The sequence below is a fragment of the Phascolarctos cinereus genome, unplaced genomic scaffold (genome assembly GCF_003287225.1).
Source record: "Phascolarctos cinereus isolate Bilbo 61053 unplaced genomic scaffold, phaCin_HiC Scaffold_9;HRSCAF=440, whole genome shotgun sequence".
Classification (NCBI taxonomy): Eukaryota; Metazoa; Chordata; class Mammalia; order Diprotodontia; family Phascolarctidae; genus Phascolarctos; species Phascolarctos cinereus.
The window spans coordinates 225,680,989-225,699,256 of record NW_027556402.1 but is presented as its reverse complement, the minus strand read 5'-3'; the positions used below and the strand labels follow the sequence as shown (position 1 = coordinate 225,699,256).

Sequence of the window (18,268 nt, the reverse complement as noted above, 5' to 3'; positions counted from 1 at the left end):
AATAATGCTAAAGTAAACTACATAAATTAAGAAATTTATTGTATGTAAATTTTTAATGCGGCTCTAAACCTGAACAATGTAATATAAAAATGCAAATAAATATTGTAGTAAAGATACACACTTCAAAACTACAGCATCTATAATCATCTCTCTGCACCAGATATTAAACAACTTTTTAACCTTTATTACATGCTACATGTAACTAAACACAGTGTTTCTTGGAAAGTTTTACTTCTAGCACTTCCAATCATTCATAAAATAGTGAAGGAGGAAAAAGTAATTTTTTTAAAAAAGGGCTCTGAGCAGCAATGAAAATAGCTATCATAAAATTTACACAATTTACTGCAACTATTGTCTTCTCTCAGAAAAATATTATCTCCCTTTCATCTTATATCGATATTTTGATTGCAAATAGTTGTTTGCATGTTGTTTCCTCCAGCTGACTGTAAGCTCTTTGAGAGCAGGGACTATTTTTCCCCCTTTGTCTCCCCAGTGCTTTTTAGCAGGGCCTGGAACTTAATAGGTGCTCACTAAATGCTAGCTGACTGACTTCTTCTGGCAAGAAGTACATGATACACACATTTGAGTACCACAATGGGTAATAATCAACATCTCATGAAACATTTTTTTTTGTCTTTAGGAATGCGATAAAACCATTTCCAATGCTTTTCCTTTGCCTTTCTTTGACTCTCCAAGAATTATCTTTGGGCCATTCTTCCACTTGGTTGCAATTTCTTCTGATTTTGTTTGTACCAAGAATATCAAGGTTGAGATGACTCAACTGTCATCAACAGTATATGAACTTACTTAACATTAGACAAGAATCTCACATTTAGAACATCAAGGCTCAAGCTAAAGTTTCTAGGTTATTCTAAGCACTCTGTTCCTCCTTTTCGGCTGTTATCATAGAGGGTCATTTTACGTTGTTCTATATTTTATCATTCTTTGTTTAATCAAAAAATTCATCCCCAAGTGGCCAACATGGAATTAAAAGGAAACAAAAGGATTAAAATGTAAGGGTGTGCCCATGAATTGGGGAATGACTGAAAAATTTGTAGCACAGGAATGTCATGGAATATCATTATGCAGTAAGAAATGATGAGACAATTTCAGAGGATCTTGGTTAGTATGAATGGAGGATGAGTGAAGGGAGTGGGACCAACAAATCTATACAAGAACAACAACAGTGTAAAGAAAAGCTACTTTGAAGGATTTAGAACTATGATCAATTCAATGATCAATATCAATTAAATGTCTCCAGAAGACCTATGGTGAAGCACGTTATCCACTTCCCAAATGGGAAGCGATGGACTAAGGGTACAGAAATAGACATACATTTTTAACACAATCTCTGTATGAATTCATTTGGCTTGATAATGCTTGTAAGATATTTTTTCTTTCAGTTTTCTTGGAGGGAGGGAGGAAGGGAAGGAGGGAGACAAATTGCAAGGGAAAAGGGAGAAATAGCAATAGTGATGCCCAAAAAAGAGGGCCATCCAAACTTTTTTTAAAACTCACAGAAGAGAAATACAGAAAGAATAGCAGACAAGTAAGACAGTTTTAAAAGTAAATGTGTGGCATTTATTATATACTTTTAAAAAAAAGCAAGGAGTAAAAATGGAGATTCATAGTTTCATCACAATCAGTCCTCTTTTTGTATTCTACTGTGTACATGTAAATGCTCTTTTTTTGGTTTTCAGGTCAGAATAAGAAGACAAAATTACCCTAAAAAAAATCAAGTGGCCAACCTATTGGTGAAAAGTCTATCTGTAATTACATAGGGCCCAGTCCTTTGAGAACCCAGGTTCACCACTATGCCACAATAAGGCACTTATTAAAGTAGGACTTTAAGGAGACAAAAGTATTCAAGAGGGCTAAAATATTTCAAGTTTCTGATGCTGTTTGCCATTTAATTTTGTTCAGCCATTTTTCAGTCATGTCATACTCTTCATGACCCCATTTAGGGTCTTCTTGGCAGAGATACTAGAGTAGTTTGCCATTTCCTTCTCCAGCTCATTTCAAAGATGAGAAAACTGGGGCAAACAGTGACTTACCCAGGGTCACACAGTTAGTAAGTGTCTGAGGCCAGAATTGAACTTAGAAATACTTAAGTCTTCCTGATTCTAGGCCTGGCACCACCCCCCCAAAACATGTAGCTGCCTTATCATTTAATGGTGCCCTTTAATATACCTACATAACTAGAGACTTTGTGTGGGATGGATTTGATTTAAATAAGCTGAAAATTTTTCTCCAACAATTCTTAATATATATCCTTCATAATTCAGAGATAAATGTAAACTTTATTTTTACAAAGTATACCCTATACATTTTGAAATAAAGATCTATTTTGTTATCTTTTCAGGTTGACTTTACTACCTTATTTAAGAACTCAACAATGATAGGGTTATTTTACCAAGGATAAACAAAATAAATAACTGAAATCACTAGAAATTAAACTGTACCAATTTAATTAGGTCAATCATGACTATTTGCAGCATATTTCTGCCACACTGAGTTAAGAAGAAAGCATGTATCACATAAAAAACCATTTGTTTAACATGGCTTAAACGGACGCATTTCTTTCCCATTCTATTGTTACACTGCTTTGATTACTAGACTTGTTCCTTAAATTGAGTGGAAATCTGCCTCCCTTTAACTTCTACTCATTAATACTGCCTTCTAACACTACATAGATTATGTTTATTTTCTCTATTTTTTTTCTAATTTTATAAGATCTCTTCACCATCATTGTTTCAGTTCTCATGACGCACTCTACTTGGTCAGCATTCTTCATAAAATTTGATCCCACAACACTCCAAACATGTTACTGAGATCAGAAGACTTTGACCTCAAAGGGAAGCCTCCATTTCTACAACTGCCTTCAAGGCCCAGTGAGAGCAGAATTTTTTCTTGTGAAACACAACAAGAGTAAACATAGGAAATAGCATTTTTGTGGAAATCTGGTTGTGAATTTTTAATAGTAATACACCCAAAGTGGTAGAGAAATAGCACAACAAATAAAATATATCTTTGAATTAGTGTTTTTTCCAATATCTCAAATACTTAAACAAGCAAATTAAGCAAAAAGCATACACAAAAATAAACATGAAAGGAAACGAGTAGCAGTAACAATTAATTAACAACCTTTCTATGATCACAGTTTTCAGTAAGAAAAACCTTTAAAAAAATGTATACTACCTCCTGGTAAATTGTATTTGTTTTACCCAAAGGGGGCAAAGATTAATACAAGACAAAAACAAGTTCACAAACATTATTACAAGATGAGTCACCACAAAGCTCTGCATCTTGGTTTATTATAACATCATAAGTATGCTACTAAAGCTTTCTAATATGTGTAAGAAAGGTAGTAGCAAAACAATGACACAATAAAAATGAAATATTTAAAAAAAAAAACCTCATGAGGTGAAGGTATACTTCCTACTACCCTTTACAAAAACAGTGACAAGAAAAACAGTGACTTGGAAAAAACGGTGACAAGAATTCACCAAGACGCTGGCAGAAGCTATGATTAGACTATTGATCTGGGACTAGTGCTGACCTAAAAAGAAAGTAACTAGTACCTGGCATGACTCATGTGAATGTGCATTGTGAATAGGAAAACAGCATTTGCTTTTTTTCTTTTTATTTCTATTTGTTTTCTTCTAAGACGGACCTTATTTTTCTCCTGAGGCATCTATTTCCTAAACCAGAAGCTATAGCTAAGTATTTTAAATAGTATATGTAAATATCATACCTTTAAAAATGGGAAAGATAAACCTTTACAAACTATATTATTATTAAAAATTCACAACTAGAATCTTTTTTATACAGTCAGTCCTCTGCTTCCCCCCCTCCAAACAAAATGAACATGAGGGGGAAAGAAGCTTATGTTCTCTCAGGCTTCCCAAAGAAAAGTTTAAACTAGAGAAAAGAAATGTAAATATACTCAACCCAAATATGTTAAATAAAGTGATAGTCAAATACTGTCCCACCTCCTTTTCTTAAGTTCTACCCTATAAAATCTTAATGAGGGAAACTGTGGTACAAGGGAAGAGCTAAAGGAAAACTGCCAAAATACCAAGGATGTTTTCATGGCTACTAGATCTATTATTATGTCACAATAATAATAATTAGCAATAAGGACTTTGCATGCAGGTGCTAACTGAATGCTTCATTGTGTCATAGAGGTAACCCTAGCTTTCAAAGGCCATCCTAGCAAAGCCTCAGCTCTAGTGAGTCCTTCCAGTCTGGAAGGGTTCGGAGCACAGGTTTCACAATGGATTCCCTGTAAGTTGTCTAAAGGCAGAACTAAAATAGTTTGGAAAGATTTCTTATGAGAAGGCTGGCCATCCAGTGATAAATTTCTTTGGCCAAAGCACCTCTTGGAACCTTTAACAAAACACAGGTGATCTGTATTGGTAGAAGTACTATCCATATGAATGAAATCACAAAATCCTCTTATGAGGGTTATACACATCAATTCTATTCCATCCCACCTTCTTCAGCAGATTTCCCTCTATCTCAATTATCTTCAGTCTCTCTCTGTCTACTGGCTGCTTCTCTACTCTCTGCAAACATGTCCATGTCTTCTCCATCCTCAAAAATTCCTTACTTCATCTATCCATCCCTGTTTGCTATCATTCCATATCTCTCCTCCTTTTGGTGGCTAAAGTCTTTAAAAAAGAGGTCTATAATAGCTATCTCCACCTCCTTTCCTTGCACTCTCTTAACTAACTCTCTACAGTTTGGCTTCTGACTTAATCTTTCAATTGAAATTGCTCTCACCAAAGTTATTCATGATCTCTTAACTGCCAAATCTAATGACCTTTTCTCAATCCTCATCCTTTACCTCTCTGCAGTCCACAATGCAGTTGATCACTCTCTTCTCCTTGATACTACTCTCTTCTAGGTCATGATACTAATCTCTCCTGGTTCTCTTCTAACTTATCTGGCCACTTCTTTTTGATCTCTTTTGCTGGACCTTTGCCCAGGTCACACAAGCTAACTGCTCTGGCCCTTCTATACTCTCTTTTCCTTCTATACTTCCTCACTTGGTGATCTCATCAGCTTGCATGGATTTAATTATCACCCCTCCACTGACAATTCTCAAATCTTCATATCCAGTCTGAATCTCTATGGTGATCTCCAGTCCTTCATCTTCAACATCCTATTGAAGATCTTGAACTGGATGTCCTGTAGATATCTTAAACTCAATATGTGCAAACCTAGACTCATTATCTTTCCCCAAAAACCCTCCCCTTTTCCTAACTTCCCTACTACTGTTGAGGGCATCACCATCCTCTCAACCTCACATCTTGCGTGTGACTCCTCAGCCTATCTCACCAGCCCAATATCCAATCTGTTGCCAAGGTCTGTCTATTTACCTTCATAACATCTCTTGCATATATATCCTTCTCCCTTCTGGCACTGCGACTCCCCTGTACAGAGCCTTATATCAGAATTACTGCAATGGCTTAATTTATTTCCTGGCTACAAGTTTCTCCTCATTCTTTCAACTCTACACTCATGTCAAAGTAATCTTCCAGAAGTGCAGGTCTGACCATGTCATACCCCTCCTCAATAAAAACCAGTGGTTTCCAATCACTCCAACATCAAACACAAAATCCTCTGGCTTTCAAAGAACTTCATAACCCACTACCCCACCTTTCGAATCATCTTACAATTTACAACCTCCCTTCCCTCTCCCACCCCCCACTGAGTCCAGCCTCTTTGCCATTCCTGGAATAGAACATTCTATCTCCTAACTACAGACATTCTCAATAGTTGCCCTAGTACATGGAATACTCTTCCTCCTGACTTTCCTGGCTTCCTTCAAGTCCTAGCCAAAATTTCAACCACCATAATAAGAAGGCTTTTCTGATTTCCCTTAAAACTAGTGCATTTCTTCTTTTGATAGTTTCCAATCTGATATATATATGTAGTTAGTTTGTACACAGCTGTTCTCATATTGTCTTCTCTATTACTATGGGAGTTCCTTGAGAGAAGAAACTATCTTTTATCTTTCCTTGTATCAGTGTATTTAGCATAGTGTCTGGCATGTGGCAGGTGCTTAATAAATTTTTACTGACTAAGTATGGCTTTCCTCGGGATGGTTATAGGCTACTTGTAAAATCATGCTAGTGAAGCTAAATTACAGATGCTACAGAACTATTTCTGACTACATTTTAAACATTAGAGCAAAGATTTCCATTTAAAAAATACATGTAATACACATACACACACCTAGAGAAAATAGAGACCTCTGAGGTCATTTAGTCTGATCACTTAATCTTACATATAAGTAAAGTGTCACTGAGAAAGCTTATGTGACTTGTGTGAGGTAAGACAAGAATTAAGTGGCATAGCCATGATCTGCACCCAGGCTAGCTCATTTTAAAGCCAGCACTCTTAGAATCCTGGTAAATATAAACACCCAGGGTTACTCTTATTTTCCCATGAAAATGATTCTGTTCCACAAAATTAAGAGTTGGGCAGAATAAATGGGACTTTTAACACAACCTAACCCATTCAATAATGATATCTTACTTATTAATATGCCACAATTATGAAAACTCAACTTTCATATACCTTCCATAACCTTAAACAAATGTATATTTCTTAAATAATACTACACAAACACTCTCATTAGAGAAAATGTACTATTTAGCAATTGCTGGAAACCCTTCTGCAAAGGAGAGAACTTCTAAATATTAAGGTTTTCAGTTAACACCTTTACTGACCTATTCAAATTCTAAATGTTTAGAGAAATACATTTTTAATTGAGTTAATTAAAATTTCAAAATGTTATTGCTCTCTAATTGCTTCATGCAGTAGGCAGATAAGACTAAACTATAATCTCTTTATGGTTAAAAACTCCTTTTTTTTTCCTTTTCCCCAAATTTCTTGTATAATTTCTTTCAGTTGAAGTACTTAATTCAGTTAATAAAGGATGGAAAAAAAACTGTTTGGTCCCTTTAGACTTCTGAAGTAGCAGGATGTTTGGGAGCAACCAGATGTTTGCCTCTACCTTTTTCCTTGCCTTCTCCTACAAGGCAGCAGAATCCAAACCCAACAAAGAGGACTGATCACTGAGAACCTTCAGATGCTCCCTTGCACGGCCAGATGAAGCTGGATGAAAAAAAAAAACTGAAATGCAAAGACTCTAGAAATAGACAGCACACCCTCAACATCTGGTAGATGAGGATTCTAAGTTTCTCCGTCACCCAAATCTTATCTGCAGTCTTTTCTGGTCATTAATTCTCTAGTATTTCATCCAAAAATGCCTACAAGGTAAAATGCTTCAAAATAATAAGTGAGACAGCTGCTGGAGATGGGGCATCAGAACTCTTGCACACTCTAATACAATAGCTTAATGGGTCAATTCTATTTCACTCAGTTTGAAAAAAATCCTTGAAATTCTATTAAACTTTACTAATGGTCACTCAACTATCTTCAACAAGTGGTCATTAAACAAAATATTTCGTTAAACGGAAAAAAAGCTAATTTTGTTTACTTCCTTTTCTAGTTCACTTTTGGGGATGTACAAATGAATTTGTTTTAAAATCACTGACCTTATTTGCAACGCTAAATTAGTACATATTAAAATGTCCTCAGTACTAAAATTTTTCTACAAATCAGTCCCTTTCCTTAGGTAAACAAATTCTTGAATTTGAAAATAACTATAAAATATCATGGGCCTCAAATGCACACTACCTCAGATATTAAAAAGTCCATGCTACAAGCAAAATTCTCATTTGTAACAACAGTGTTGATGGTAATGCTGAAAACAGTAATTAAGTGGGTGATGGATAAGAGTGAAGTGTATGACTCACAGTTTATGAGGGTAAGGGATTTAGGCAAAAGGGCCCAGAAAGAAAAGAAGCAAAATCATGACTTCTGGATTAAATGGTAGCCTTCCTAGTTTAAGGAATGCAATGACTCCTTATTACACTAGGAAATTTTAAAACTGGTAAATTAAGCTGCCTGTGCTTTAGCTGAAACCATATTTTTAAAAACCTGTAGCCAAGACAAAAGCTTTTAAGATGAAAATTTTAAAACAAGACTTAAAGATATTAATTGAGAAGGCCAATTTGAGTCATGAACAATGGCTATTACCAAGAACAAACTATATTTCTGTTAGAAAATTTACATGAATAAAATAAAAGTTAGAGAGTAGTATTTTGATGAGCTGTTTCCAGAAGAATTTAAAAGATCTTTTATTTCAGAAATAGGTTTTCTCAGTATTAACAGAGATTGTAACATTGTAACAGGGTGAAAGGAAAGGGAAAATAGAATAAAGAAATACAGTTAGCAACAGTAACAGTGAAAAAAATTTTGAAGCCTGTTTCTCTGATAAAGGCCTCACTCCTCAAACACATAGAGAACTGAATCAAAGTTATAAAAATAAGAGCCATTCCCCAATTGATAAATTATCAAAAGATATAATCAGTTTTCAGATGAAGTAATCAAAGCTATCTATAGACATATGAAAAAATAATCGAACTCACTACTGTTTGGAGAAATGCAAATTAAAATACTTCTGAGGTACTACCTATTAGATTGTCTAATAGGACAGAAAAGGTCAATGACAAATGTTGGAGGGGATGTGGGAAAAATGAGGCATTAAAGCACTGTTGGTGGAGTTGTGAACTGATTCAACCATTCTGCAGAGCAATTTCGAGCTATACCCAAAGGGCTATGAAACTATGTATACCTTTTGAACCAGCAATACCACTACTAGGTATGTTTTTTAAAAGAGAAGAAAGAAAGAAAGAAAGAAAGAAAGAAAGAAAGAAAGAAAGAAAGAAAGAAAGAAAGAAAGAAAGAAGAAGAAAGAAAGAAAGAAAGAAAGAAAGAAGAAGAAGAAAGAAAGAAAGAAAGAAAGAAAGAAAGAGAAGAGAAAGAGAGAGAGAAAGAGAGAGAGAAAGAAGGAAGGAAGAAAGAAAGAAAGAAGAAAAAGAAAGAAAGAAAGAAAGAAAGAAAGAAAGAGAGAAAGAAAGAAAGAAAGAAAGAGAGAGAAAGAGAGAGAGAAAGAGAGAGAGAAAGAGAGAGAGAAAGAGAGAGAGAAAGAGAGAGAGAGAGAAAGAGAGAGAGAGAGAAAGAGAGAGAGAGAAAGAAAGAAAGAAAGAAAGAAAGAAAGAAAGAAAGAAAGAAAGGAAGGAAGGAAGGAAGGAAGGAAGGAAGGAAGGAAGGAAGGAAGGAAGGAAGGAAGGAAGGAAGGAAGGGAAAGAAAAAGAAGAAAGAAAGAAAGAAAGAAAGAAAGAAAGAAAGAAAGAAAGAAAGAAAGAAAGAAAGAAAGAAAGAAAGAAAGAAAGGAAGGAAGGAAGGAAGAAAGGAAGGAAGGAAGAAAGCAAAGAAAGAAAAGAACCTACATGTACAAAAATATTTTTAGCAGCCCTTTTCTGGGGATAAAGAATTAGAAATTGAGAGAATGCTCATTAGTTGGGGAATGGCTGAACAAGTTGTAGTAGTACGTGATTATGATGGAACACTATTGTACTGTAAGAAATGATGAGAAGAATGCTCTCAGGAAAACCTGGAAAGACTTGCAGGGGCTGATGCAAAGTGAAATGTACTGTGTACAAAGTAACAGCAATATTGTAAGATGATCAGCTGTGAATGACCTAGCTATTCTCAGCAACACAACAATCCAAGCCAACTCTGAAGGACTTATGATGAAAAATGCTATCCATCCCCAGACAAAGAATTGAAGTATCTGAATACAGACTGAAGCATACTTTTATTTTACTCTATTTTTCTCGAGGTTTTTTGTCTACGTTTTCTTTCACATGACTAACATGGATATGTTTTACGTGACTGCACATGTATAACCTATATCAAGTTGCTTGCCTTCTCAATAAGGCAGGGGTGGGGAGAGAGGAAGACAGAGAATTTGGAACTCAAAGCTTTAAAAACAAATGTTAAAAATTGTTTTTACATGTAACCGGGGAAAAATAAAATACTAAATAAATTTTTTAAAAAAGAAGAAGAAGAAGAGGTCCCAGGATAGCCTATCTAGGGGAACACTTGTGCTCAGTAAGCATGCTCTGGATGAAGATTCAGTAAAGGAAACTGAAAAAGAATAGATTGTTGGAAGAAAGCACTGTAACACAAACCTAAAAGAGAGAATACCTAGGTCAAAAAGGACAGGGACTGAGAAAATGGGCAATTAAGAAATCACTGGTAACTCTGGAAAGAAATTTGATGATGCAGTTGTTGAATGAAGTTAAAGGTTAAAGGCGAGACTGCAGATGTTTTAGAAGAGAGCAAGAGGAGAAGAAGAGAGACCACCAAGTATAACTGGCTTTCTCAATAAGTTTAGTTTTGAAAGGGAGGAAAGACAGCATGAGAGCCAGTGGCGATGGTCAAATCAAGTGAGGGTTTTTTCAGGATGGGGGAAATATGGACAAGTTTTTGGGCAATGGGGAAGTAGCTAGTAAATAGGGAGGGACCAAAGATTAACGAAAAAGTTAGGATGATGGGGGGATAATCCACTGGAGAAGTCAGGATGGCCCAGGATCAAGGGTGCTCGTAGAAGACACATACTTTGGCAAGGAGCAGGCCCACTTGTGCATGGCAGATAAAAACAGACATGAAAAATTTTATGGACATAAAAATGACATGAAGAGGAAGACAGAAGGGGGAGTTATCAGCAAATTAGCCTCAAATTAGCGTGATTAGTTTTGGCTAAGTTCAGTTCTGGTCTCTGTTTTCCATTTTATATCTTCCTACTAATTAATCCTTTAATGTAGGAGGATTTTTTAAGTAACACTTGAGTTTATTTTTCTTCATTACAATCCCTTTGGAGGGCATGTATGACTACAAAAAAGTCTTGTCATGTTACATACTTGTCATCCTACAAGATGAAATGAACGCTGAAATCACACCTCTCAGACCATTTCCTTCCACCACTGTAAGACTTCATCATGCCCCTGGTGAGGTAACTATTCCCCAACCCTACCCCTCCTTCCCCTGCTTTTTATGTGTTGTCTCCACAAATTGGAGTGTGAGTTCCTTGAGGGCCAGGATTATCTTATATGTATCTCCAGCATTTAGCATAGGGCTTGGCACAAAGTATGGGCTAAATCAATGCTTTTTGACTACTGACTTCTGAAAACAATAATTAAGCATTACTTTTACATACATGATTGTCCCCATGCCTAGAATGTTATCCCTCCTCAATACCTCTTGACTGTCACTCGTTATTCTCATGACTCACTCTCTATGGAAGGCATTTTTTATCTCCTGCCTTGGTCAATTGAGCCTTCCCCTCTAAGGTGACCTTCCCTCTACTCTGTCTATATCTTGCAAATACCTCCTCATTTACATGCTGTCTCCCCTATTAGAATGAAAGCTCCTTGAAAGTAAAAACCATTTCTGCCTTTCTTTCTATAACCAGCAAATTGTCAAGGATGATAAAAGATGGGAATGGTCAATGTTGAAAGAGCTGTGAGAAACTAGGCACTTTGGCATATTGTTGATGGAGTTGTGAATCAAAACAATCATTGTGTAAAGCAATTTAAAACTATGCAAATAAATGACCTAGTAATTTCACAAGTAGCCATATCCCAAGGAAGTCATTGATTGGAAGATAGTCTACATCTAAATCTTTATAACACATCTAAACATTTATAGCAACACTTTTTTGTGGTAGTAAAGAATTAGACACAAAGTATACGTTCATCACTTTAAGAAAGCCTAAGCAAATTGTGGTACATAAATGTAATTAAATATTACCATGCTATAAGAAGTGATGAATACAGAGGAAGATTTACAGGGTGGAGTAAGCAGAGCAAAGAAAACAATATACACGATGACTGTGTCAATGTAAATTATGAAGAATAATTCACACCTTGAAACAAGTGATATAAGAGGACACTCCCAATGCATCTCTTTGTAGAAGTGGGAGGTCTGTACAGGTTTCTACACTGCAAATATTTTCAGACTTTTTCAATATATTGATCGATTATGCTGATTTTTTTCCTATTTCATCCCTTTTTTGGCCTTGAAAAATATTATTTCTTATAAGCGATGGCTCTTTGGGAAGGAAAGTGTGAAGGATATTGGGGAAAATTATGGTGATATTAAAAAAAGACATTAATGAAAACTAGTTTGAGGGAGAAAAGAATGCTAATTAAGTTCCTTGAGAGCAGCGAATGCTTTTGCGTTTTTGCCATTCTTTGTATCCTCTGAGTAGAGCTCAGCATCTGGCACACAGTAGGCACTTAATGAAAGCTTGTTGATTGAAATCCCACTTTAAGGTTTACAAGATACCTTAGGAGAGGACATCATAGCTTCAAGAAGTTAAGTATGACCATGGGAGAGTCCCTTAAAGTCTTTGACCTTCACTTGCCTCATCTATAAAATGGGACAATCATCTCTGCCACATCTCCCTCCACCTACAGCTCTATGTAATGTTCAAATGAAACAATGCTTGTAAGGCACTGTGTCTACAGAACAACTATTACTTGTAGTACATGATATTCCCCAGTACTCCAGGTCACACAGCTATGCAACAGCAGAGTAAGGCTGGATCATCTGAGAAGCCCACCAATATTACCAAGATGGGAAAAGAACAAAGACTGAAGCCTCTTGCATGTTGCTTCTTTGGAGCAGTTTTAGAATAAAACAGGGACAAGAATCATACAGGATGAGACCTGATTCAGATTTAATTTGCCTCCATGGAGAGTTATTGAATCCAGCAGGGTCTCAGGCTCCCATGATGATGAAATGAAAAATCTACCGAGATCCCCATTTGTCCAATTTTTAAGGAAACGAAAAGGATCTCTGTAGATCAAAATGGAGAATAGGTTTACTATTTTTATGGATCTTTGTACGCTAATGAAGCTCTAAAATTTACACCAAAGGTAGTAGCAAACATTTTTTCAATAGGGTAACAACAATTAGGTTATAAAAATATTCACAGTAATTTCATCCAATAATTACACACAGAGCCCAAAATCTTGAGATCTCACTTTTCACTACTTTATAACACTGTATACTCTTTATAGTAAAAAGAACTATATTGTCATTGACATAATGAAGACTAAAAAGTACTTAAGAAATCTAGTTAAATATGAGTTTCTCCATTCTTCCAAATATCTTTTGCAAAATTACTAACCTAAATTCTGATGTTTTCATATTTACACCTATACTTGTAGATAGAGGATCATGCTGTTTTTCTAGGTGAATGTTGTAGTAAAGACTATAAAATTATTTTGTTATTTATATATTGCAGCTAAGGAGAGAGAAATGAGGCAAATTACTGTCTTTGAGCTGGTAAAATTTTAGAAACATTCATCATTTCACTGCCTACATTTTATACTGGCAACAAGGAGTTCGTGAATATTTTCTGATCAACAATCTGAAAGATTACCTAAAAAATGACTACTAAATATTAAATAAAATTAAATATGGATAGCTTCTCTACAGTGGCTGACATATGAAAAAGAACAATGAGTAAAGTAAAGTTAGCTTGGGCTATACACGCCGAAAAGGCAGGAAGTACTATTTAGCAGATTTAAAACAAGTCACCTTTAGCTGAAAACAGCTGTGTCTATAGTGTAAAAAGCCAACTTTTGAAAAGGAAAGAGATAATTATCAAGATACAGAAATTACAATAGAACTTTCTAGAAAAAAGTTATATTAAACTTGTTCTTTTAAAATAAATGTTCAGTTATGATACAAGTTCTAGCATTTGTGTTTCAGGAACAAATTTGGACTTTCTTAAAATAATCAACTATACAAGGAAACAGTTAACTCACCTGCCCTTGCTGTGGTGCTAAATAATTAATCACTTCGTTGACCATCACTGGTATATGTAATTGTTTCACAGTTTCATGATTTCCACTTTGAGAATCATGCATTTCCTGATCTTTGGAAACACTTGCATGCTCTCCACTTTCACGTTCATGGTACTTGTTGACTGAAGAATGCATTTCTTTTGGGCGTCTGCCTATATTAAATATGCCAGTTTCAAAACTGTATGGGAAGAAACCTTTGCAGATTCTGCTAAGACACTGGTATCGAAGCATATTGAAAGCTCATATGATCTGGAAGAAAAAAAAATCTACATTATTTTTTAAACTTGAACAATATTTGCAAAAGAAAGCTAAATTCAGAATTCTGCCAAGTACTATACCTTCAGAGCATACTAAAAACTATCAAGAAAAACTATTACTTCAGAAACTTAGTCATCATTCATTTGAACATCTTAACCAAGAAACATTGAGTCTTCTAACATGGAGCAATGAGCCTGAACAAAACCTAGAAAGAGCCTAAAAATGCAAGTGCTCACATATCTGATAAGCCATCAAAACTGTGAGAGATTTTCTAACAATTAAAGATCTGAAAATTACTTGCCAATCATTAGTCTTCTGCAGAATAGTTTTGGAATGTTAATCAAGTCTAAAATATGAGTATAAAGTAGTTGAGTGCAATAGCACAAGAAATATGTTTTAAGAAAGGTGCTGTCTATAACAGAAATCGATTCCTAGTGGAAGAAAAAAAGATGGCCAGGTTCAACAAGTCTTTCAGTCTGTAAACAGAATTCTAATTGTAGATGTATTTTTTACCCTGGTCATTATCATGTTACCATCCTTGATTTAAAACATTTATTTGAGAAATGCTAAATTTTGTACACTTATCACTTAAAATTAAGGTGGTTTTTTTTGCTTTTTTTGTTTTTTTTTAATCTGGAGGAAGCTACCTTGTTTATTTGCAAAGACCAATTTTATTTTAAAAGACCAACAACTCCTATCATGTCAATATTAATGGATTGTACTTTTAAAGTCTTTGACTCATTTCTTTTTATAATTACATTTATACATCAATATTTCACTAATTGCATTTATTATAAATTAAATAAGTGACACATTTTGAAATACAAAGTAGCAAAATTAAATGGTGAATGAGTCTTATCCTCATTAATTGGTGCCTTCCTTGCCACCTACAAACACTTTCTCTATTGTTTAAAAAATGTTTACATGGCACTACTACCCTCTCTTCTCTTCTCCCTTTCAGAACCAAACTTCTAGATAAAGCTTCCTTCCATCTTTCCACTTTTTCACAGACAACTTACTCCTCAACTTCTTTCAAACTTAGATTCATGTTTTCTTACATTTGTTCATTTTTCCTTTTTAGTCTGCAGATTATAGCTTCACAGGACAAAAATATGTTAGGATAAAAAAATACAACTGAGATAGAATATATATATATAAAAAGAATATCTCCTAGATAAAATTCTTCTGCATAACTATTTTGCCAAATGATATTAAACAACATTTAAGGTATCATCCCTCATTTTCCTAAAAATAATAATTACCTAGCTAATCATCACTCCAAAACACAATATTTCAGGAACTTTTTTATTTCAGCAGAAACAGCCAAATCAGAAGAGGAAGTAAAAATTCCTAAAATACAATTTGTGGGACTTGAACCTTTCAACAAGAATACAGAAACCACCCTACTTCTAAAACACACCAAGAAGACTCAAAATCTTGCCTAAAAATGTTCCTCCTTTCAGAAGATAAAATGATAGATATTGAAAAGGCAATCCTGTAAAATCTGCAAAAATATAAACATGAAAAAATGTGGTACCGCTTAACAAGTAACCTGGGGAAAAGATTTAATTTAGCTATCTCCAAAGAGAAACAAATCTAAACAACAAGCTGCCGGATATAAAGATAATAGGTCATTCAAGTTAAAAAAAAAACTACTGCAAACATTGCCAGTAAACACTAACAGAGTCAACAAAGTAACAGTGAAAACTGGTAAGGTTGTTTATCCCTTGGAGAGGTAAAGGGATGACAATTTAAACATAAAATAATGCCTTCTATTTTCCAGAAAGTTTTTTGACAATACCAACTTTCCTACCTGACAATAAAACTCCAACCAAACTCTCCCATTTAATACTCTGTATATTCAAACCTACATACACACATACTCAGAATCATCCCAGGATCTCAGAGGTGAAAGTGACTACAAAGGCATGTAGTCCATACTATATCTGAGAAAGAATGACACACCCACCCCACCAGCAATCATCTAATTTTTGGTTAGGAAATTCTTACATGTCTTACCTTCAAAAATAGGAATATTCTATTTAGACAATTAAGCAGTCAAGAATGTTTGGTTTTGCTCCATTGGCCAAAGTATGCATGTGAATAAAGTGGCAGATTCCATTCATACAGGTTTTAGTTTAAAAAAAAAAACCAACCAAAAACAGGGAACCCCAAGTTCAATGTTGGAATCAAACTAAGAGCCCACAGTAATGGAGAAAATAAAAATAAATGGAAGAAATATTGGAAATTTTGGAAAAGCAGCACTAACATTTCACTGGCCTTTGCAATGCTTTCCAAAAAAATCAGATTTTGTGAAGTCACTGAACTATGCCCTAAGCACAGAGCTAAAAGGTATTATCATAGAAAGACTGCGGGAAAAAATATAGAAACAAATAGGAGAGAGGGCAATCTTACCTGGGAAAGGTTTTTTTCTGTTTGTTTGTTTTGCATATATGACTGATACATTTTAAAGTAGCCAGAACTGAATAGTTCTGCCAAAAATTTCACTGGGACACCTAAATTGCTCAGTTGTCATATAGTTCCTTGTCTCAACAGAAACGGGCGATTGTCCATTAGAACCAGAGACAAGAGTCCTACACCCGAAGGAAGACCTCAAATAAAATCTTGTTTTAGACTAGTTGTGTGATACCTAGCAAGTCACTAATCGGCTCTGCTTTGCCTCGGTTTCCTCACCTGTAAAATGGGGATGGATAGTAGCACCTACCTCTCAGGATTGTTGTGGAAATTAAATGTGCAAAGTGCTTTGCAAATCTTAAAGCGCTCTATACATGTTACTATCATCATTATCATTAAATGTGAGCTATACATGGTGACTTTCCTGAAAACCTTTCCAAAACTTGCGCCTTGCTGCTGCTCTTCCCCGGCCTTTTGGCTTCATTTGACTTATTTCCCTTTCTCTACCACAGACGCCTGCAGGGCACCCAGCTACCACCCACCCTGGGGGAACATGAAGAATGGACTCAGTTCTTTTAACGCCAGGCGGAAACGAGGCTGAAAGGACTTTCAGTGACTGCGGCGGTGAAAGTGACTCGCAGGCCGTGGCCAGCCCGGGGAGCCGGCCCTTCCTCCTCCCGGTCTCGGGCTCGCCCCGGCTGCGGGTCCGGGGGAAGGGCTTCCCCTGGGGGAGGGTGGGAAGCCTCGCCAGCCGCGGCCTTCCTCACCTGGGTCGGACACGAGGGCTTATTTCCAGCTAGGTCTTTAACTGGCCTCTGCTCGGGCCCTGAAGGCCGAGCCCGGACCCTGAAGGCCGAGCCCGGACCGAGCACAGAGCGAGCAGAGCGGCCCCCCGACGTGGCCCGCCCGGAGGGGAAGACGCCGAGGACGGACGCGCGGGCCCGGCTCCCCCGGCAACTAGCCGCGTCGCCTTTGGTTCCGGGGGCGCGAAGCCGCGTCTCCTCCTGGTGCGGGGCGCCGGAGCGGAGGGCTGCCGCGCGGAGCGAGCCGAGGTCCCGGGCCAAAGCCGGGCGCTCGGTAACCTGACAAAGGGCGCCCTCGCAGTCCTTTCATAGGTTTTTGTACCACTGCCAAATCTGAAGGGATCCCGGCTGAGGACAAAAGGAGATGACAATAACAGTAGCTTCTGGACTCTGAAAACTATATTAATGTGAGGAGAGTTGAGAGGTGAAAAGTCTCCCAGCTTGGCCATCCTCCTTTGACCACATCATTTGGCTCAACACTGCACCAAATCCTGGCGAGAAAAACAGACCCAGACCCCGGCAATCTGTCAAAAATTAACAGATTCAGAGCATGATCCTATGACTCTGACACGTTACTTTTTAAAGCCGGCCAGCGCAACTGACGCACACACAAAAAAAGGATAAAGACGCACCAGCTTCCAGGCCAAACTATTTCAATATTGCCCCTGCCAAATTCTAGCAAACTCCTCATTTAATTTCAAAGTATCACAAAACCAAATGACCCATCCATGAATGGCTGGTTAGTGCAAGTGCAAGAAAATGATTTTTAGGATTTTCTCCCATAACGTCCAAGCGTTAGAAAATGGGTTTCAGTAGACATGTTTAAAAATACTTATTTAATCTCTTATTTCCACACACCTTGCTTTCTCATTTTGGCCTGTTGACTTCCTTCAAGTCCTAGCCAAAATTCCACCCTCTATAAGGAGGCTTTAATTTCCCTGGATGCCACAATCTTCCCTCTATCGATTATCTCCAATTTGTCATATACAT

At 36.5% G+C, this 18,268-nt stretch overlaps 1 protein-coding gene across 2 annotated transcripts in view; it reads right to left on the bottom strand.

Moving 5' to 3' along the window:
* METTL15 (methyltransferase 15, mitochondrial 12S rRNA N4-cytidine) overlaps positions 1-17,400 on the bottom strand; it is a 230,418-nt gene extending 213,018 nt beyond the window's left edge. The window contains exons 1-2 of one of the 2 annotated variants that reach the window (XM_020977970.2): positions 17,243-17,400; positions 13,764-14,051 (exon numbers count right to left, since the gene is read on the bottom strand). In XM_020977970.2, coding sequence (XP_020833629.1) covers positions 13,764-14,033 — 270 coding nt within the window. In that variant the 5' untranslated portion in view covers positions 14,034-14,051; positions 17,243-17,400. The remainder of the gene's footprint in view (positions 1-13,763; positions 14,052-17,242) is intronic. The other variant, XM_020977968.2, reaches the window with a different exon arrangement.
* Positions 17,401-18,268: the final 868 nt, after the last annotated feature.